At 34.9% G+C, this 24,296-nt stretch overlaps 1 protein-coding gene across 3 annotated transcripts in view; it reads left to right on the top strand.

The window, feature by feature from the left end:
• Positions 1–24,296, top strand: part of LOC150108520 (F-BAR domain only protein 2) — a 521,764-nt gene that overhangs the window by 433,668 nt on the left and 63,800 nt on the right. For all 3 annotated transcript variants that reach the window (XM_090390828.1, XM_090390826.1, XM_090390825.1), the window contains one exon: positions 9,270–9,425. In XM_090390828.1, the coding sequence (XP_090246954.1) occupies positions 9,270–9,425 (156 nt within the window). The remainder of the gene's footprint in view (positions 1–9,269; positions 9,426–24,296) is intronic.

The following is a 24,296-nucleotide window of genomic DNA, read 5'->3' as shown; positions in this document are numbered from 1 at the left end:
AATTTGGAAGTGGAGGCTGAAGATGTCGCAGAGCTTCTGACATCTCATGGGGAGAAGTTGTCAGCAGAAGACCTCATTCAGTTAGAGAAGCAGCTGATTGAGGAGGAGGAAACGGTTCCAACCCTGAACCCAGGCGATTCACCACCAAGGGCTTGCCAGAAGGTTTTGCCCTCATTGAGGATGGGCTGGCCAAGTTTGAGGCTGAGGATCCCAACACTTCTAGGTACACAAAGGTCTTCTGAGAGGGGTTATGGATTGCCTGCAGTGTTATAGGGAGATATGTGAGGAGAAGAGGATGGTATCATTCCAGACTAGCCTGGAACGTTTTTTCGCAAAGATAGAGAGGCCTGCAGCAAGTGCTGGTACCTGAACTGTCTCTTCAACCACAGGATAAAAGGTAAAGAATTGTTTTCATTTTTGTTTTTTTTTTAATCACCTGTACAGAATGTACAGTTTTATTTGTCATTTTGGGGATTGTTCTCATTTTTATGTTTGTTTTTTTTATTACAGTTTCATTTTTGTCATTTTTCTGTACTATACAGTAATTATGTTCTCCCTTTCATTTCCCTATGGCCTACTTCTGTTTCTTGATATATATACGTATGACTTTAGGGTGTTTTAGGTTAGGTAAGTAACTTAGGCTATGGTAATTCCGACTTGCATCGAAAATCGCCTTACGTCGGTCCGTAGGAACGGATCTCCGATGTAACTCGAGGACCCCCTGTATTTGCAAATTTATAGTATATTTTGTACCATGGGTGGGCTAAAGATTTTTTTTCTATTTTTGCTCTTTTTATATTTTACATAATCTGGAACATGGAACATTTTAAAGCCACTTCAGGCTCCAATATGCAGGGTGGTGGTCTCACACTGGCTGATGAAATTCATCTCCCACTTAAAGACAATCACAAATATCCATGCCAATGGCTGGATTTGAACCCACAGTCTGTTGGTTGGATAGCAAGTATGCTAACCACTCAGACAACCAGACCAGCTATACATCATAATTGAAAAGGCGTGGTTATAGGGTTGAATTCCAGATGATTGGAGTAGTATGCTCATAGTTCCCATCTATAAAAAGGAAAATAAAACCAAATCTGAGAATTATAGAGAAATTTCCCTACTGAGTGTTCCTGGTAAGAGTAATGCAAGTATACTTGAGAATTATTATTATTATTATATGACACCTCCAGGGAGTCCAAAGACTCATCAAGGGAGAGCGTGCCAACAGCATTGAACGATTGGATCCCTTCCAACTACTAATCGTGCTCAAACTAGCTTAACTTTTTGTGAGCCATTAGTAGCAGAGGCTCTACCAATCGACCAACCTTCTAAGAACATTTGTTGAAGGGAAGCCAGGTGAAGAACAAGCTGGATTCAGGCCAAACAAAGGTTTTCAGGATCAGATTTTCACTTTAAGACAAATAGTTGAGAACGCTTGGGAATATAACAAGGATTTGTACTTAAGTTTTGTAGATCTGTAAAAAGCATATTACTAGGTGCCAAGAGAAAAGCTTTTTAAAACACTACAATTATATCCTATAAATGGAACGTTATACAGGGCAACGTCTTGTCTTGAGCTTTTTCGTGAACCATTGAGGTTCTTTAGCTGTGGACTTCACAACTGTCTCGAGGATAAGGTGGTTGCCCCTTTGCCTCCTGGCGTGTCCTATGTCTGTAGATTTTTGTGGTCATGGGGCCGGTTTGCCTTTTCTGGGTGAAAATAAAAAAAAAAACCTACCTCTGTATAAGACCGGCTAACTTACCTTTAGTCAAAAGAGACCAGATAAAGGTTCCTCACGTCTTGATTGGGAATCTAACCCAGATCTTTCTGATCATAGGGCTTTGTCTATACTGACTGAGCTACGGAGGCTCTCATACAGAGCAATACATATCTTTATTTAAGTTGTAAATCAGCAGTTAGAATTGAAGGAAATACAGAAAGATAGCTGCATGTAAAATCAGGTGTAAGACAAGGATTTATATTATGAAGGAAAGTGGCATTAAACATATCAAAAATTGAGATGTTAATCCTCTTTACTTTATGCAGATGATGTTATTCTTCTAAATAAATCCAGTACAAGTCTGCAAAATTCCATGACTAAATTGAATAACTGTAATAATAATAAATCGGCATTAAAACTGTTTAATGCTGATGTGAAAATCGACATTAAAAAGATGAAGACAGTGAAAATAAGCAGAAAATTGAAAATATCAACTGCATTCTGAATGGAGAACCTATAAAAGAAGTAAAACATTTCAGCTATTTAGGGCACGATTTTTAGTGCATATGACAAATAAATGGAAATAGTTGAATTAGCTAAGCTAGTAAGTATGAAGTCAACTGAATAAATGTATATGGAATAAGAAAGAAATTAGTCAAAATACTAAACTAGCTGTATACAAGACAGTGTTCAAAGTACTGTAAAAGGAATCGGATGTGATAAAGGTGATATGAAAACTGAAGATAAAGATATTCTAGATGTTTGGAGTAATTACTTTGAGGGCTGCTAAATGAAACAAGCAGTATTAGCACGGTGGTAGAAAACTCCCAACAGGAATACATGTTATCCATACTTGAAGTAGAAAAGCCATCAAAAACCTGAAATGTGTTCTGAAATAAGATCTGATAATATTGGAATCTTGACAGATAAGATATTGATTTGGAGGAAAATTGTTAATCAGATGTTAGCAATGGTGTAAATTTTTCATGTAGTACTATCATGATTATCCTGTACATCCCTGATGGTACATATCAGTAATTTGATGATGATGAAAATCTGCAATAAAAAGACAATGAAAATAGGCAGAAACACTGTAAACATCAACTGTATCCTGAATGGTGAACCTATAGAACAAGTAAAACTTTTCAGCAATTTAGTCAATTTTTAGTGAAGATGGTAAATTAAATATGGATATAAACAACTGAATAAGCAAAGCTAGTATGGTAGGAAGTCAGCTGAATAAATTTATTATTATTTTTACGGACGACTCCAGGGAGTCCTTAGACTCATCGAGGGAGGCTCTAAATATCATGTCCACACAACTATACGACATTCTCACAGTATCTATCATACCTTGCCTTGAACTCACTCACCGTCATAGCACCCACAACAGACTCTGGCGGCTTATTCCACTCATTTACCACTCTAAAAGTAAGGAACCCAGCTCTAACACCCCTGCTAACCACACTCTTGCCCAGCTTCCATAGGTGTCCCCTAGTTCTCCCACCACAGTCCTGATCTCAAAAATATCCTCTGAATTAATCCTATAGAAACCCTTTAGCAATTTGAATGTCTCAATCATATCTCCCCTCTTCTGCCTATCAACCAATTTCTGCAACCTGCAAATCTTCAACCTGTTCTCATATGGTTCATTCCATACACCCGCTATCATCTTAGTCACTCGCCTCTGGATCCTCTCCACCTCCTCCTCATCAAGAAGGAACCTAGGTGACCAAATCTGGGCACAGTAGTCGAGATGAGGTCTTATCAAGGCTCAGTACAGAGGTACAATAACTTGCTTGTCTCTGCTCATCAAGGTATTTTTCAACAACCAAGTGAGTTGATGAGCTGATTTAGCTACTTTTGCAATGTGCTCCCTAAACTTCATCTCCCTATTATATGGAACAAGAAAGAAATTAGTCATAACATTAAATTAGCTGTATACAAAACAGTGTTCAAACCAATTTTAACCTGTGGATCTGAGACTGGGTTAGAAATAAAGCACTTGTTCAAAGTGCCGTTCGACTGGGAAAGGCCTAAGTTCGATTCTCGTAGTAACGAGAAGATTCTTCATATGAGTATTTTCAATTGAAGGTGAGTTGTGAGTTAGCCGATTTCATACGGAGATAGCGTGTGAAATCGGCTAACTCACAAGACTGGAAGCCACAGATATTAAGGTTCTGAGAAATGATTAGGAAGACCAAGACATAGATGGATTGATACAGTAAATAGTGCCATAAAAGACAGAAATGTAAGTTCTGATAACATTGAAATCTTGACAGATACCAGATTAATTTCGAGGAAAATTGTTTGTCAGAAGTTAGTGATAGTGTAACTTTTTCATTTAGTACTATCATAATTATCCTGTATATCCCCTGAGGGTACATATCAGGAATTTGATAATGATTACTTCATTTCAATTTTGGTTTCAATTGGAATTTTACTGGCAAAATTGCATCTACAGTACAATGGCTGTAATAATACATTTTATCACTATATAAAAATGTTATTATAAAGTGCAACAATTTTATTATTGCATTTCCTGTTAGGCCTGCTTGGCTGAGCATATCCATTCTTCAACTTTAGAAGGCTTTAGGTGGGAGACAGATTTTATTTTCCAGTGCAAGAACTACCACCCTGCTTATCGGGGACCTGAAGTGGATTTAAAAGTTTTTCATGTTTGTTCTCTTGAGCAAGGTTTTCAGATTATCTAAAACTAAAATTACTTATTATACGAGGGTGGTCTGAAAAATTCTCAGTCTAACAATGAAAAAACAAATTTATTATTTCAAAATTATTTTTATTTTTCAACATAATTCTCCCTTAAAACTAATACATTTATTCCACAATGCTCCAGTGCCATTATCCTATCCCTGTAGTGGTTCTCAGTAAGATCTGCAAAATACCCCTCTACAGCTGCAATCCCCTCTTGATTGATTCGAAGAAAAGCACTGACCAGCGTGGAAGAGTTTTAGTTTTGGGAAGAGATAGAAGTCAGAGAAAGCCAAATCTGGGGAATAGGGCGGATGTTCCAACAATTCATAGTGCAGATCCCTTAATTTTCCCATTGCCAAAACACCTTTGTGGGCAGGTGCATTGTCCTGATGAAAGGTGATTTTTTCCTTCTGCAAACCGGGTCTTTTCCTCACAAATTTTTTCATCTAGTCTGGTTAAAAGATCGGAATAATATTCCCTGGTTATTGTTTCACCCTTTTCAAGATAATTAATAAATAAAATGCCTTTAGCATCCCAATACATCATTGCCATGACCTTTCCTGCTGATGAACCGACTCTGTCTTTTTTAGTGTTGAACAACCAGCTTCTATACACTATTTTCAATGCTGTTTGGATTCTGGTGTGTAATGGTGAATCCAAGTCTCATCGACTGTAATAAATCAATGCACAAAATCAGTTTTATTCTTGTTAAAACACTCCAAGCACTGTTCAGAGATTTTCATGCAAGTGTGATTTTGATCTACTGTGAGCAAGCTCAACACCCATCTTGCTCAAAGCTTTTTCATTTGCAATTCTTCATTCATGCAAAATATATCCTACACGTTCTTTTGAAATGCCTATAGTCTCAACAATTTCACGCACTTTGATTCGCCAGTCATCCAATACCATATTGTGCAGTCGATCAATGATTTCTGGTGGTGTTACACTTTTCGGACATCCTTCACATGCATCATCTTCAAGGCTGGTACAGCCACGTTTAAACTCGGTAGCCCATTTCTTAATTGTCGAAAATGAAGGCGAAGAGTGCTCATAAACTTTTATGAACTTCGAATGAATTTCTTTTGGCATTAAACCTTCTTTTACAAAAAATTTTATAATTTTAAAACGATATTCAATTTTATCATTTCAAGGAATACAGACAATACTTTTGCTTCAGACAGTTGTATAAAACAAACTACTTGATAGAATGCCCTGCAATTTCACATGGATGATTATGACAGATGTAGCAACTTAAAAAAATAAATAAATAATCGTGCCGATAGCCTTGCCATCTATGGTTGAGGCTGAGAACCTTTCAGACCACCCTCGTACTAATATCAAGGTATGATAGGTTTGGAATTCGTTAACCATTTCTAAAGTCTTCATTTTTAATTATTTAATATTATTAACTCTTTCTAAAGCTTGTTTCTCACAAGAATTATTTCTACTTCATTTATCTTTACCTCTGTCAGTATCCAGATCTCTAAACAAGTTCTGATGTCTCTTCTTGATTGGACTTGCACTTCTAATCTTTCTCGACACTAACACATCACACCCATAGCTCCTTAGCCTACAGAAAATTTAGTATTGTCTTTGTTTCAAGATACTACTTCCTGGCTATCTCCTAATGCTACATAAATTCCAGATCCTCTTACCCTTAGAATAGTGTTCTCACATTTAGAGTTATGAGCAAAGTCTTCAGTGTTTGATATTATCCAGAAGAACGAACACACACACACACACACACACACACACAGATTCATACCAGTCATTCTGTCATAGATGATGTACTGCTTATGCCTTTTGTGTAGGTATTTTTATGGGTGGTAGTCTTCTACTTTCCTCTGTGACTGGATATGATAAACATCACATCCATACAGTCTGATTTCTTTTTAATAGCTTTTCTCATGCTAGTTTCCAAAAGATTACATCCTCTAATTGTTCAAGAAGTGCATCAACAGATAACTGTTTTCTCTTTTAATAAGAAACTGAAGCATGCCCACACAGCATTGATATGGTGTAGGTTTTCAGGTGTTTTTGTGGGGGCAGGGTGAAGTAATTTAAGAAAAATCTACTTCCTTCATACCGAATTTCATATACTTTCATCCAGATGTCATCTGGAGACAATTGAAGTTAGAGAAATTTTACTGTTGTTATTTGAACTTATATCATTTACAGATATTATTATATATATTATATTATTTTTTATATAATTATAGATATTGAGCATTAAGGGCTCAAACACAAAACACTGGGGTACTCCATTCCTAACCGCCTCTGTTAGAGGAGAGGATTCCTCTCTCAAGCTCTAATTCTGTCATCTGCCTTCAACCAAATTCCTAGTCATCTCTCTATAAGTAATAATCTGTGCCAGTTAGGCCCATTTACTTAGCAGAGTCTGTGTGGAACACTGTTTCAAATGTATTACTGATCCAAATAAATTGTATTATATTCATAATCCATAAATTGATTTCTCTTCAACAAAGGCATGCTGTGTGTGCTCTGTTCAACAAATGACTCATTAAAGATATCTTTGATGTTTCTTAATTCTTCCTTTCCTGTCCATTATCTACTGATTCTTGAGATTAGTGCTTATTATATTTTGGCTCATAGCTGTAGAGTCAATCATTGGTAATGGCACCTTTTAAAAAGTTGTTTGCCATAGGCCTCTGAGATCTCCACAAATGTCAACTCTTATCTCTCATATAAGTAGTTATAGTTGTCCACCCATTTACATCAAATTTTCCAGTCTCTTAAACAACAGAATGACTAAAGTTCATTAGGCACTTGAAGAATGAATATATCTAAACATGTTACAATATACAGGTAATGGACAAAACATGGAAACAGTAACATGCTTTGATTACTATAGCATTGCTCTGCTGTGGGCATCTAGTACAGCCTGTGTTCTTCAAGGAGAGAGACTGTCAGTGCTTGGAACTCAACAGGAAGAATTTTTTGTCTGACTGAAACTGAATCAATTTGCCTTTGTTCTTTGGAGGTGGGAAACATTGCCTGAGAACTTGCTCCAAAATGTCCCATAAATCTATAGGATTTAAGTCTGGTAATTGGGATGGCAATAGCAGACAGGGCACCTCACCATCATGTTCCACAAACCACTGGGTGACCATATTTGCTCAATGAATGGGAGCATTATCCTGTTGCAACGTGGCTGGCTGTATAGGAGAAAAGTGTCTTAATATGGGATAAAGATGATCAGTTATGATTGAAAGATAACGTGCAGCATCCACTTTGCCTTCCAATACAAACCATTACAGAACCACCAAAACCTTTCACAGATGGAAACAAGCACTCTGGCTGGTAAGCTACCTTTGGCTGATGCCACACACACATATTCATCTGTTTGCAGCAAAAAGTGTGAACATGGATTCATCAGACCATATCACATTCTTCCACTGTTGTGTAGTCCACTGCCTGTAATCTTTATACCATTGGATGTGACAACTTGCATTAATGAGAATGATCAAACTTGTTTAAAGCAACCGACTGTAATATCCAACTCTGTGTAGCTCTCAGTGCAGAGTTTTTGTTGAAATGGGTTTCTCACAACTGATGGTGAACTTTTCACACAATTGCTCAGCAGTAGTCTTTCTGTTTGTTATGGTTTGTTTTCGGTTTGTTACAGCGCACTAATGCTCGAATGTCCTTCTCTTGCAGTAAATGCTTTCGTCCACTATTGCATTTTGCTGATGATGTTTATCCTGTTAACTGCCATGCTGGTATAACCTTTGTTCCTTGACTAACATGTGCAGTTTAAACTGTTCTGGTCACAGGTGCACCTGTTAGCCTGGCTCTAACAATCATGCTCCTTTCAAAGTCACTGAGGTCCTCTCTGGATTCTGTTCTAATATACAATAAATGGCAGCAGGCCTCTGTTTGCCTTTATACACATGTTCCTAGAAATATCGGGAGCACACGTGCATATCAATTGTATCTGTATTTGGTGCATTGTAGATGCTGCCTTGCAACTACTGATAATGTGATCTGATAGCTCAGTATTTCCATATTTTATTTGTCCATTACCTATACTTTAAATCAGCCAAAACCATTAGTTTTGGCCGATCTACACATGCATACGCTCAGGTGAGTCCCAGTTACATGACATGTTAGGTTCCGGAGCACATCACTGCCATTTTTGCTTTCACTTGCAGATGCATGTAATAGTTTAATAACATTCATTTTTAAATAGTCATATACATGCATAGCTGACATAAGTAAATCATTATTTATATCACTTATGCAAACAAAAAAATTAGAATAATTTGTGCGTGTGTGTGTGCGTGTGTGTGTGTGTGTGTGTTTGTTAAAATGGTAGCTGAATTTAATCACATAGTGGGAAATCACAATCCTTTTTATTGGAGATCTGATGTGGATTGGAAAAAATTCGATAATCAATGTCTTGAGCAGGATTTCAGGGTTATCTAATCCTTTTAGCCCCTCCTGTGGTAATGTATAATAGTTTTTATAAACTTTTGTGGATAGATTTACAAAAAAAAAATACATGGATGTGTGCACATACCCTCATGCATGCATTATACAACAGCTATTTAATCTTTGCCTATTAATTAGTTAATTATTGAAAAATTTTGCTTTATCATTTCTTGAATTTATATTGGATGGTCAGCAAGTGAGTTGTTTCAGTATGAGCTTGTTAAAAATAGTAATAGGAATTGTTTGACATATCAACAAGAGTGTGAGGTTTTTGCGCTTCAAAACAGTGACGTCGCAGTTGTCTGTTTCATTATATAAAATTTGGTGTTGAACTTATATATATATATAAGAAGTATTAAACAATGTGTTTTGTTGCAGATGCCAAGTGAGACTTATAGGAGATATGAAAGTATCATTTCCAGCTGGTATAGTTGGTGTGCTAGCCAACAACCCGTCCCCTGCTCCCCTTGTGTTCAAAGTTTCACATGCCACAAAACTAGAAAATGTCCTTCCAAATAAACAACTAATCTCTGTGTATGTGAATTTATATTTTAAATTTACGTTTTCTTAGCTTTACAGTGAATAATAAGACTAATAAAAAAAAAGTTACTTTAAACATCATTTTATTTTTAAAAATTGAGAAATTATTAACAGCTGTTTTTTTTAGAATATGAGCAGATTGAATATGACAAAGAACACTTGGTGAACATTAAAATCATGGCATCTGACAGTGTAATGTTGGAATGAAAATCAACCAATCACTCTTAAAATTGTAATAGAGTAAACACAATAAAAAATAAAAATAAAATTATAACATCAAGTTTCTAATATGCATCCTTAAGGGGATTTATAGGATACTGACACAGGACTACACAATTACATTTACATTATTCCTAATCTCTTGTGTTTAGAGCCCTTCTGAATGAATCAATCCACCTAGATTGTAGTCTACCTCTGGTCTTTTTCTGCCATCTTGGCATCAAACACCTGTTTTGCTAACCTTAGAGAAGAAAGGTTAGCAAACCTTTCTTCTCCCTTAGATTAGCTCCTTGCACTTATTCTTGAATATTACTAATGTCAAATTCTTTTCAAATATCTTCATTGTTAAAGTTAGGTTAAAGCCGTTTTTTTTTCCTCTCCAGAACTCTCATATCAGTGATCTCTAGTTTTTGATCAAATGCCTTATTTCTAACCCTGACCTCAGATCCATAACTTAAAACTGGTTTGAACACATTCTGGTTATGTGTTTTGGCTAATTTCTCTCTTTTTCCATTTAAATTTATTCAAATGGCTTGCCACAATACTAGCTTTGCTTATTCTGTCATCCATTTCCCTATTTAATTTGTCATCTTCACTAAAAACTGGGCATAAATAGCTGAAATATTTAACTTGTTGTGCGTTCACCAATTGAGAATGCTGTTGAAGTTTTCTGTTTCTATTTTTGCTGATTTTCTTACCAAATTACAGTTATTTGATTTAATTGAAGAATTCTGGAGAGTTGAAAATTATCAAATAAAAAGCCAAGAGGCATTATTTCTGCAGTAAAAAATAAATAGAAATAAGGAATCCTTCCTTATTTCATAGCTAGATAAATATGAAAACATTAAAATTTCAAATTTTTGAATGGAGAGCTTATGAGAATATAATCCTCAGTATCAGAGTTGTCTTAACTTGCTCTACTTAAAAAGAGATGAGTGCTAGCCGGAAATCTCACATTCATTACCAAAGCAATCCTATATAGAGTTCTATTTTTCACAAGTGAACTCTTGGTTGCTGATTAATTGTCATCAAAATTTTGATTAATAGTTATCAAAAGAAAAGCATTCAAAAGAGGCTTCAAGCAGTGCAAAATAAGGTAACTCAGATTCCAAGAATTGCATTCTTATAAGCTCTATGGTTGAATTTTGAAACTTTAGAAGTTTCTATATTTAGTCAGCTAAATTTGATATCTCATATTCTAATATCAGGCTTAATGCCAGTTTTTTTCATGATATGATCGATAATAGACTATGAATAAGAGTGGAGATGGTCTCTTTCCCTGTCTTACACCTGATTTTACATCAAACTATCTTCCTGTACTTCAATTCTAACTGCTGACCCAAACTTAAATATAGACTACACATTACTCTGAATAAAATGTGCCATTTACCCCATAGAATTGTAGCATCCTTTATAGTCTGATTCCTTTTGGACTTTGGGGTTTTGTAAACAGATTCCAGAACATTTTGCCACCTTCACAATATTTATCTTCAATATTCTTACTAAAGTCTTTCCTTGACTGTTGTGTAGTTACTTTTATTCATAGCTTACCTCTCTTACATTTTTCTCTGTATTCTTGCAGGGCATCATTTGACTTATTCTAAGAATGTTCAATATGCTTTCTTTTCTAGGTCTGCCTCTTTAATGTCTTTTGCACACCCTAAAGTTCTGATTTAGGTCAGACAACTTTACCCCATTCCTCACAAGGTTCTAACTCAGTTTTTCTTGAATGATATTCATATAATGGAGTATACAGTTCACCTGTAAAAGCTGCTTGACTTAAATTATTTTTAAAACTTCCTTACACATTTTTCTTTTTTAGTGTGTTATTCATTTTTTATCCTTCTTAAAAGTAGGTGATGAATACCTCCTATATATTCTTATATCCTGATCTGGTGTGAGGATCACTGTTAATGATACTAGTCAATAATTCTTAATACTTTTTTCTTATGTTTTCTCTGCATGTGAATTTTTTTGTATATTTATATGTTGAAATATGGTGTTACTCATGATTAGTCCAGAAATTCAACTGACGTCTACCATTATTATTAGCTATGCCCTTTTCTCCAAATTTGGCTGAAACATTTCTGTATGCCTGAGATTCATTTCCTACTTTGTTGTTTTCTCTGTCAACTGCATCTCTAATTACTTGAAAAATTTACTACTTCTTCTTCTTTAGGAGACCCTTCTTTACAACCACAAGCACAAATAAGTTTCATTATAGACATATACAGTAATGTTATATGTATATTATGTATTTACATTATTATGCATTGTATCTAATGGTAAAAATGGTACTTCATTTAAATCTGCTTGATTATTCAAAGAATTCAACAGACTTTTTTAATAAGCCTAATCTAAATACGAGTCTCTTTTAAATAACTATCTCCCAAATGCGAGAAATAGACATGAAGTCTGCAGAAAGTCTTCATAGGATTCTTTGATTAATGTTACAATTTAAAGGCACTACAATGAAGTCCCATTTCTTGTTTTGATATAATATCATTTGTTATGCCATGGTCACTCAATGTAGATATTTGATATTTTCTGAAATGGATGTAATCCATTTGTTCTTTGTGTCTGACCTCAGCAGGTTGACCATATTGATCCTGGATTTTAGATTGTATGAAAAGAAATTTTGTATGTAGGTGAAGACCAGGAAAGCATCTAAGACAAAAGGAAGTTGTTTTCTGAATAGAAAAGAAGGGAATACAAAGGATAAATGTTCATTGGATGTGAACAGTTCACAGCAGAGGATTGCTTAGGCAAATAATTATTTTGTCAAGTGATATCACTATTAATAAATCACTGTTATATCCATTAGAAGAAAAGTCAGTTCCCAATAGTGATCACATTCATACATCAGCTGATTTATCTACTTATAGCTTCTCTCACTCATTATTTTTATATTTTATGTTAACTTTTGGCATCTCTCTCTCTATATATATATGTGTGTATGATAAAGATACCAAGAAATTTTATATACTTGGTTTTAATCCTTTTTTCCCAAGTAAGCAAACAAGCAAGCAAGCCAAATTTGTGCCTGAAGTATTTTCAGATCTGAGGCAAATTATGGGAAGGGGTCTCTTCCCATAATACATAGCATTATACATGTCCATAAGGATATGTGCTTTGTATTATGGGATACTTAGGCAAGTGATCAGAACTTATGCCACCTTTACCACGATTTGCCTCAGACCTGAAAATACTTCAGGTGCAAACTTGGCATGCTTGCGTGTTTGCTTACTTGGGAAAAAAAGGATTAAAACCAAGTATATAAAATTTCTTGGTATCTTTTAACGTATAGTACACCCAAGGTAAAAAACTTTCTACACATATATATATATATATATATATATATATATATATATATATATATATATATATATGTGTAAATATATATATGTGTAAATATATATATATATATATATATGTGTAAATAAGTTTTTTTACCTTGGGTAATGTATATTAGGTTACCAAGTAATTTTATAAACATGGTTATTTTACTCCTAATCCCAAGTAAGCAAACAGTTAAGTTTGCTCCTGAACGTAGTTCAAGTCTAAAGCTGGTGCAACACCAGGGAAACTCATTGTAAAGGTAGGTAAAGCTCTGATCACTATTCTTAGTATTTTCCATAATGTAAAACACATCTCACTAAGAGATGTATACTGCAATACATTATGGGTGGGGTCACTACCCAGATTTTAGTAATCCTAATATACATTACCCAAGGTAAAAAAACTTATTTACACACACACATGAGGGTGGTCTGAAAAGTTCTCAGCCTAACAATGAAAAAGCAAATTTATAATTTCAAAATTATTTTTATTTTTCAATGTAATCGCCCTTAAGCCTAATCCATTTATTCCAGCGATGATCCAGTTGATCCATCCCTGTAATGGTTCATCACTGAACCACTACAGGGATGGATAATGGTTCTCAGAAAGATCTGCAAATTACCCCTCTACAGCTGTAATCACCTCTTGATTTGAAGAAAAACGCTGACCAGCGAGGAAGAGTTTTAGTTTTGGGAAGAGATAGAAGTCAGAGGGAGCCAAATCTGGGGAATAGGGTGAATGTTCCAACAATTCATACTGCAGATCCCTTAATTTTCCCATTGCCAAAACACCTTTGTGAGTAGGTGCATTGTCCTGATGAAATATGATTTTTTCTTCTGCAAACTGGGTCTTTTCTTGCTAATTGTTTCATCTAGTCTGGTTAAAAGATCGGAATAATATTCCCTGGTTATTGTTTTACCCTTTTCAATATAATTAATAAACATAACAAAATGCCTTTAGCATCCCAAAACACTGATGCCATGACCTTTCCTGCTGAACTGAATTTGTCTTCTTTGGTGTTGAACAACCGGCTTCTGTCTACTGTTTGGATTCTCTGGTGAATCCATGTCTCATCCATAATAATAAACTGATGCACGAAATCAGTTATATTCTTGTTAAAACACTCCAAGCACTGTTCAGAGATTTTCATGCAAGTGTGATTTTGATCTACTGTGAGCAAGCTCAACACCCATCTTGCTCAAAGCTTTTTCATTTGCAATTCTTCATGCAAAATATATCCTACACGTTCTTTTGAAATGCCTATAGTCTCAGCAATTTCACGCACTTTGACTCGCCGGTCATCCAATACCATATTGTGCACTTGATCAATGATTTCTGGTGGTGTTACACTTTTTGGGCATCCTTCACATGGATCATCTTCAAGTCTGGTACGACCACGTTTAAACTTGGTAGCTCATTTCATAATTGTCAAAAATGAAAACGAAGAGTGCCCATAAACTTTTATGAACTTCGAATGAATTTCTTTTGGCATTAAACCTTCTTTTACAAAGACTTTTATAACTGCACGATACTCACTTTTATCCAATTCAAGGGATACAGACAACACTTTTGCTTCAGACAGCTGTATAAAACAAACTGCTTGATCGAATGACTTGCAATTTCACATGGATCCTTATGACAGATGTACCAACTTTGGGAGAGAAAAAAAAATCTTGCAGATAGTGTTGCCATCGAGGCTGAGAACTTTTTAGACCATCTTTGTGTGTGTGTGTGTGTATACTGGGGGGGGGGTGCTCTGGCGCCTATGGTGCCCCCCCCCCCCCCCCCGAGTTCCAGGCTGGTAAGCCGGTTCTCCATTGTTTTAAAACTTACAACAAATTGTTGTCTCATGAAGGCAAACACATTGTTGGACATTTCAAAACAATGAAGATACAAAAAACTTCGCATAAAAACGTGTCAGATTTTAAAGTGCAGGAACCAACACTTTAAAATCTGCTGCCCATGCCCTAGTGTATTCTTGTGCAGAATATTGTGCACTCCAATGTGGTATTCATGTCAGCAAGGTCGATGTGCAACTTAAACGATACCATGAGGATTATCACAGGTTGCATGAAGTCTACACCTGTTGAGTGGCTATCAACACTCTCTAGCATCATACCACCAGACATAAGGAGGAAATCTGCCACTAACAGAGAGTGTATAAAATGTATGGGAAATAACAATTTACCCATCCATGAGGACCTCCAAAATCCACTACCTATTCATTTAAAATCCCATAACCCAATCTGGAAAATTCAGCAACCAGATACATATTCTCCTGAAACTGAATAGAAGAAATGCTCTTACTTCAACAATAAAAAATGAACACCTCATTACAGACCCCACAACAGAGAGCCCCTGGCTTTGACCTGCCCAGATGACAATGGAGCACTCTCAACCACCTGAGGGACAGGCCATGCCTGATGTACAAGTGGGGCTTGCATTAATTCCCAACATGTGACTGTGATGCTGATCAACAGACCATCAATCATATTATCCAGGACTGCCCACTACAGAGTTTTAAGGGCACATTGATGGACCTGTTCCAGGCTACCCCCAGATGAAGTCCAATGGATTAGAGACATCTGGACTTAAATTTGTAACTTTTAGTATCTAGTTTTAGTATATATATTCATTTTTTCTGTTTTTATCTTTCTATTTGCACAAATCCAACCCATACGAAATGTAATGTAAGTTTCTTAAAATCTGAAATTCATAGCTTGCTTAATTCAGTTTTTTGTTATTGGTTTATTTATGTTTTTTGGCTATTTGATAAATATTTCTATGCTCTATTATCAGTTCTTCATCTTTTACACTTCCTGAAATTGTATACCATTTCAGCTCAATCAAATTCTGTACCTACTGTGTCATCCTTACATTAAGAAAAATACGTACACAGGTATTTCAAATTAATAATTTTTCTTTAATATAATAAAGATCCATGGTTCATTGTTATTCAACCGTATACATTAATGACATAAGGAAGGATTTGTCAGGTGACGTACAACTATTTGCTGATGTTGCAAAGATATGCAGTGTAATCAAGAATGTGACTGATATGCAGTAGTTAGCTAATGATTTGAATAGGCTAGAATTGAAGTCATATGAAAATGGCTATTAGTTCAATGTTAATAAATGTTAGGTCATGCACTTTAGTGTAATAATATATCCAAAGGAGTATTATATTGGTGGGATTATGCTAGAAGAAACTGACCAGGCTAGGGATCTTGGAGTTTTGATAGATAGGAAGTTCATGGGTCATATAGCAAAATTGTAAATTCAACTCAGAAAATAATGGCAATGCTAAAATGAACATAGACATATAAAGATATGGAAGTAATTTTGTCTCTTTACAAGGCCCTTATAAGACCACATTGGGACTATTGGGTGCAGATTTGGTCTCCTAGTTTTCTTGGTGATTCTGATACAGCAGAGAGAGAGAGTGCAAAGAAGAGTGTTAAAAAATAATATCAGGATTGTGGAATACTGATTATGAAGACAAATTGAGACTTTATAGACTGCAGACATTAGCAAACAGGGAAAAAAAAAAAAAAAAGAGATGATATGATTGAGACACAAATTTCTGAAAGGGTCAAGAATACCAGTAGGTGGAATTTTTAATTTTATGGTGAGTGGAGTGGGGAAAAAACATGAGGACATCCTTGGAAGGTGAGAATGCCATCAAGATGGGAGTGAGAGAGAGATTTTTCTTTCTTAGAGTGGTGTGTGATTGGAATGGATTTCCATGAATATTGTGTGTGCAAATAGTGTGAATGAATTCAAGAACAGGTATGACAGCTGGTGCAGATAGTATGTGGTCTCCCTGGGGGGGGGGTCTTAATAATAAATTTCAAGTTTTTTCATTTTGTTATAATTTAAATTAAGCTTGCCAAGAAATTTTCATTCCAAGTTTAACTTAAATTATAATGAAGTGAAAAAAAACTTTCTACAACTATCTCTAATCCAGAATATTTTAATAATAACCTTTTCACTACTTGTATATGAGAAATATATGGCTTCTGCATTACTTTAACTTTGTTATCTCTTCTGGATGTAGTTCCCAGAAACTACAGCAAATGTCAAAACCAGTCTTAGTACGTCACATAATGCTTTACGATATGGACGATATGAAATCATTATCCTCTGTATACAAGTAGCCTAGTCATGAAGATACTTCACATGCAAATTAATTTGCTTACAATTGGATAAAGGATTAAATAAGAATATAGCTTCTTGGCAAATTTAATGTAATAAACATTATTTAATTTAAATCTTATATTTGCTTAAGATACAGGAATTGCTCCTTCAAAATTGCTTGTTTTTTCAGGTTAAAATCTGTTAGGAGCTTTGTGAAATTTTTCAGATAAATCCAAAGTATTAATAGATTTCACTTTTTCCATGGAGTAGTTTAAACAGAAGTAACTCTGGGAGTTACTTTTAATTTCTAAGAATTATTTCTGTTCTTTAAAAAATAAATATTCATTCCATGGACCACATGCTGAAGTTATGATAGCAACTGTAGCAAATGAGGAACTTTCCTCATTTGCTGACAAATATATCTATCCATTAATCCTAAATTTTGACTTTTTTTGTTAGATACAGTGTTTATTTAAAAAAAAGGAAACTGAAAATACTCCATATGAATAATTAATTTGAAAGATTGTTAAATAAACTAGAAGTGACAGAACATTGGGGCATTTTATGATCAGAAATCCATTAAAATCATGAAATGTGGAAAGACAGCTGGAGTAGATGATATTTGACCAGAAATGCTCAAGTAAGGAGATATAAAAGGTTTGTAATTGCTGCACTGCATAATTCAGAAGGTAGAATTGCAGATGATTGGAGCAGAGCTTTCATAGTACCAATCTTTAAAAAAAAGGAAATAAAATTGTATCTGAGAATTACAGAGAAATTTCCCTACCTGAGTGGCACATAAATTCAGACTTCATAAATTATTATAAAAAGGCTAGAAAAAATGGTGAACTAGAAAAATTTTACTTAACCTGCCTACATTATTTGCACACCATCTAACGGAAGTCTTCTGTAAACGCACAGTCCACATGGTGCATGCATGTACTTCTCTCATCTTATTTTCAACCCAGATGTACTGCATTTTTTGTGTTTTTAGTACTGCAAATTTTTGATTTTTAGCGTTTGTGTGGATCCTAATGCCTAATAGTTCTTAAAAGTCCAAGAAGAAATAGATGATGTCTTAGCCTGTTATGAAGATATTTATGAAGAGAAGAAACAAGTCATGTTCAGTCATCTCTTGATAATTTCATAAGAAAGGGTCAAACATTTTTTTTTTTTTCTGTTTTCTCATACTGTGTATACCTGTATTATATTACTTTACATTAATAATTTCATATTGAAATTTAATTTGTGTATGAATTCTGTAACTGAAACTAACAGATATAATCTTTAAAACATGTTATTGCACTACTGTGTGAATAACAGGCAAAGGGATTAAATCCGACTTACATAAAGTTTGAGGAATAGAAAATAAATCAGACTTAAATGAATGAAAAATAAGAATGAAATAGGAGAAGATCAAGTAGGCTTTAAACCTAATAGGTCTACTGTAGAACACATTTTTACATTAATAGCCTGGCTGAAAAGTACTGGGCATAAATATACCTTATATATTGCAGTTTTATTGACTTCAAGCAAGAATTTGATTCCGTTAACAAGAATAAAATGATAAGCATTTTAAAATCTCATCATCAAATTCCTGCCATGTACCCTCAAGGGGTGTACAGCTTATGATAGTACTACATGAAAAATTTACATCATTACTAACTTCCTATCTACAATTTTCCTCCAAATTAGTCTGTTACTTGTCAAGACTCCAACATTATCAGATCACATATTTCTATCATCTAAGGCACTTTGTACCGTATCAATCCACCTATATCTTGGTCTTCCTCTGGGTCGTTTTCCTGACAACCTGACAGAGAACACTTGTTTTGCTAATCTTTTCTTGCCCATTCTGTTTAAGTGACCATTCCACCTGAGGCTAGCTCTACTAGCGCATTCCTGGATGCTGACAATGTCAAGTCCTTTCCTAATATCCTCATGTTTAATATGATATTGCCATTGATGCCATCTGTTCACACCCCTAATCTTCCTCAGGACTCTCATATCTGCGGTCCCTATTCTTTTGTCAAGTGTTCTACTTCTAACCCAGCTCTCAGATCCATAAGTTAAGACTGGTTTGAACACTGTCTTGCAGAAAGCTAATTTAGTGTTTTGACTAATTTCTCTCTTATTCCATATAAATTTATTCATTTGACTTCCTACCATATCAGCTTTGTCGGTTCTGTTGTCTATTTCCATATTTAATTTACCATCTTCACTAAAAATTGTGCCTAAGTAGCTGAAATGTTTTACTTGTTGTATAGGCTCTCCTTTCAACAATGCAGTTGACATTTTCAACGATTCTACCTATTTTCATTGTCTTGGTCTTTTTATTGTTGACCTTCACGCTATATCTATTACAACAGTTATTCAATTTAGTCAGAGAATCTTGCAGACTTGTAGCGGATTTATTTAGAAGTATAACATTGTCCGCATAAACAAAAGAGCTCACATTAACATCACCAATTTTGATATCATGTTTAATACCACTTTCCTTCATAATGTGATCCATGTAGATAATGAATAACAGAGGGGATAATGTACATCCTTGTCTCACACCAGATTTAACATTAAACCATCATTAAACCATCTTCCTGTACTGCCTTCAATTCTAAACTGCTGACTTAAAACTCAAATAAAGACCAAGTATTGCTTGATATAATGCCCCATTGACACCATATAACTGTAGCATATTGAATAGCTTCTCTCTTGGCACCTTGTCATATGCCTTTTCCAGATCGACAAATCTTAAATATATGTAAACAGTTATCCTGTTATATTCCCATGCTTTCTCAACTAATTTTCGTAAAGTGAAAATCTGATCCTGACAGCCTCTATTTGGCCTGAATGCAGCTTGTTCTTCACCAAGCTTTTCTTCCACAATTCTTCTCAACTGTTTCTCAAGTATACTTGAATAAATCATCAGTTTTATTTCCCTTTTTATATATGGGTACTATGAGAGCTCTACTCCAATCATCAGGAATTTGTCCCTCTATCCAGGCTTTCTGAACTATGCAGTGCAGACACTGTAAGACTTTTTTATACCACCATACTTCAGCATTTCTGGTCGAATATCATCTGTTCCTGCTGCCTTTCCACATTTCAAGCCTTTGATACATTTTTCTACTTCAAATATGCATATGTATTCCTGACTGTATGCAGTTGAGTGTATTTTACTGCTGTGTTATCACCGCTTGTTTCATTTAGCAATTTTTCGAAGTCATTACTCCATACTTCAAGGATATCTTTTTCTCCTGTTTTCATGTCGCCTTTATCATCTCTAAATCCTTTTACAGTCTTTCCTCCATTTCTAAGCTTCTTCAATAACCTCCAGAATATCTTGCCTCCTTCTTGATATTTATTTTCTATGTTCTTGCCAAACTCCTCCCGTGACTTTTGTTTAGCTAGTTTTACACAATGTTTTTTACAAAATACATTTCTCTCTGTATTCTCTAAGAGCACAAGCTGACTTATTTGCCAGGAACTTTTAATATATGCTTTCTTCTTTTCCTTCACTGCTTCTTTAACTTCCTGTGTCCACCATGGAGTTCTGATTTTTCTATCCTTGCAGACAACCTCTCCACATGCCTCTCTGGCTGAATCAATCAGTGTTTTCTTCAAGGCTTGCCACTGAATCTCCAAGGGGTGGTTGTTTTTCTCAAACTCTTTCATTTTTTCTTCAATAATCTTTGTGTATTTTAGTCTACAGTTCACATCTGAGAGCTGCACAACTTTTATTCGCTTTAAAACTTTCTTACATGTTATTATTTTCAATACGAAATTCAATTTTATCCTGTTCAAGACTAAATGGTCTATCCTGCTCAAGACACTTCCAATTTCAAATCCTCTGTACACTCTGGTGTCCTGCACCAGGGAGAAAACATTACTATTAACAATAACATAGTCAATGAGACTTTTCATATTCCTTGCCTCTTCTCTCCGTGTGAATTTGTGCACATTTTTATGTTGGAACATGGTGTTAGTAATAACCAGTCCATGTTCCAACATAAAAACAGTCCTGAGCTGAAATCCAAGTATGTCTGAAAATCATTTCCTACTCTGCTATTTTGATCCCCAACGAAGACCAATTTTTCATTGTGTCAGTTGCTTTCTCTAAAGCATCAAAAAATTCGTCCACTTCTACCTTAATAGAACCTTCTGTGTGACCATAGGCACAAATAAGTCTCATTGTCCAGTTCCCCATTTTGATATTTGCCCACATCACTTTACTTGAGACTGCAATAAGAATACAATTTGCCATTCAATAAGATTAGCCTCGTATTTAGTGCTGAATACTATGGCTACTCCTTCTTTTCCTTGATTGTCATTGCCTGAATATAACATTTTGTATTTATTGGTCAGAAAGATCTCACCAGTTTTTTTTTTTGTTTGTTTCAGTCACCCCTATTATGTTGATCTGGTACTTATCTAATTGCTCAGCTAGCTCCATATTTCTTTGCCATTGAGACTGCTTATGTTGATAGTACCGATCTTTAATTCTGGTAATGTTGAGTTGGGGTGTGTTTTCAGATTTGTTACAGTAGCTGACTTTTCGCTGTTTGCCCTGGTTCCCTGGCAAAAACAACGGGGGTCTTGTTTAACTGGGCGATGCCCCAGCCAGCATGAAATTTTGTCATGTTGTACCATCATTTTTTATTTTGGTTTAAATATGAATACAATTTGGTCGGCTAAATCCCAAATTGCTAGCCCATCCTCGTATGTTCAGTATCCAGGTAGATACCCAACAAGGTGCACCATGAGAAGGTGAGGATTGGACATTAGGTCAGAACCCCTGGTTGGTTCTTCGCTTTCCTTTAAAGGCTATGTGGAGGTCTCCTCCCAGTTATATAGCTTTGACCCTTACCTTAACCACTCAACTGGCTTTGACATCTATATATCAATAAATACTTGGATCCAAAGTGTCCATTATAGTTAATACAACAGTTTGGATATTATAGAAATCATATGGATACGAAGCTTATATTTTTTTATATATTTTATCTCCATGTTGCCATTTCAGTGGTTTATCCAAATTATTTTAAAGATACTAAAGCAATTGTTAATGTCAAAATATAAACAAATTCTAGTATGAAAGGAGTCCTGCAGAGTTGCCTGCTCTCACTAAATTTATTTACTATCTATTTCATAGAAATAGCTGAAGAGCGAGGTCTACAAATAAATGGCACAAATATCAACCACATTAAATATGCAGACAATATTATTCTTGCAGAATTTAGAGCACAATTGTAAAGACAATAAAAAATTTTATATGAAGAATGCAAAACTTTTGGAATGAAAATCAATCTAAGCAAAAAAAAAAAAATGAAAATGAGATGAAGAAAAAATTGCAATAAAGTTAGACATGTACTTGAGGAGGTAAAGCAGTTTACATATCTTGACGGTCTGATTACTCATAATCTCGAGAATACAAAAAAAAAAAAAAAGAAAAAAAAAGTAAAATACAGACTTAACATAGGATGGTCTAATATGAATAATAATAAAAATAAATAAATCAGCTAGTGCCTTTTATTCTCTGGTAAAAGGCTTTTAAGCCTATCTAACTTTTTTTGCAGACTGACAGGGCATTTCAGTCTCTACCAGTAGCCAATCAGCTATAGCTAGCCCAAAACTATCACTAATTATAAATGGCATCAAATGGAGAGAGAGAGAGAGGGGGGCAAAAATAAAAAAAAATTATAATGCTGCCATCTCATAACACAGTATGTTATTTGTCCAAATAATTGTGGGTTCTATGGTCAAATTTCTTGAGTTTATGGGATCAAAATCTTGTGTTTCAGGTGAAAAAACTTACTTGACCAAGATGGAAAAACTCAGGAACCAGTCAGAGAAAGGGTTAGTAAAAGTCCCTCTAGTAGGCAATGAGATCCAAACTGAGAAGCTTACTTCTTTAATATGAAGAAATTACACAAAATATGATATGGAAAAATAACATTTCAAAACGATTCAAACCAAAATTCTTTAAAATCATTATTATACCTATGGTAGCGTATGGAACTGAGAAATGAAGACTCGATCAGAAAGAAATGCAGAAAATCAGAGCATTTGTAAAGAAATGCTTAAGAAAAATAAATAAGACTTACTGGTTAGAATGCAAAAGAAATAAGCAAGTCAAACATGAATTAAACCTAGAGAAGATATGACCGATATAATTCTTAAACAACAATTAAAATGGTTTAGATACCTCCAGAGAATGTATTCTTACAGATTACCAACATTGCCTTAAATGGAGTCATTGGAGGAAAACGGTCAAGAAGTAAACCAAAAAGAATTTGTTTAGTCTTTGAAGGTAAGGTCACAATTATTGAGCTTCAAAAGATGACAGAAATGGTCAGGGATAGAGCCAGATGGCAAATATTTCTTCATGGGACCCAGCCTGTCATCTGATAGACAAAAAAGAAAGTTTGTGGAATGTAAGTCAGGGCTACTTGTAGTTGAGAAATCATGGGAATATCAGAAGCACTGTATGTGTCAGCATATTAGACAATATCTAAAGCTTAAAAAAAAAAATTGATGAAACAATATACTTATATATTGTTAAATAAACTTATACTCTAGGTGTAAACTTTGAATTTGGTGATGGTACAGAGGATGAGAATGAAGAAGTCAAAGCCATGATTTCAGATTCAGAATGAAGGTTTTTTTTTTTTAATACATGGTGGTTTTTTAAGTAAGGAACATTTTTATTATTATTATTATTAAAAGAGAGACCTCCAGGGAGTCAAGAACTCATTGTGGGTCTCAGTTTCCAAGGATGCCCTCATGTCTCTTCCCAGCACTCCATGAGATGAAAAATTTCAACTACTGAAATTCTGTATAATCCTCTCAGAAGTTTGTGAGTCTCAATCATATCACCCCTCTTTCTCCTGTTTGCTAGTGTCTGCAGCCTACAAATTCTCAATCTATCTTCATAATCAGTATTCCACAATCCTGATATTATTTTTGATACCCTCCTTTGGACTCCACTGTATCACAATCACCATGGAAACTAGAAGACCAGAACCGCAAGCAATTGTCCAAGTGAGATCTTATCAAGATCTTGTAAAGAGCAAAATTGATTTCAGCATTGCCATTATTCTCTAAGCTGTATTTACAATTTTTGCTATGTGACCCTTGAACTTCTTGTCTATGAAAACTCCAAGATCCCTT

Source organism: Typopeltis vanoorti, chromosome 3 (assembly GCF_054136105.1).
Source record: "Typopeltis vanoorti isolate ZY-2024b chromosome 3, IOZ_Tvanoo_1.0, whole genome shotgun sequence".
Lineage (NCBI taxonomy): Eukaryota > Metazoa > Arthropoda > Arachnida > Uropygi > Thelyphonidae > Typopeltis > Typopeltis vanoorti.
The sequence above is the reverse complement of the archived record's forward strand: the minus strand, read 5'-3'. Positions and strand labels throughout refer to the sequence as shown.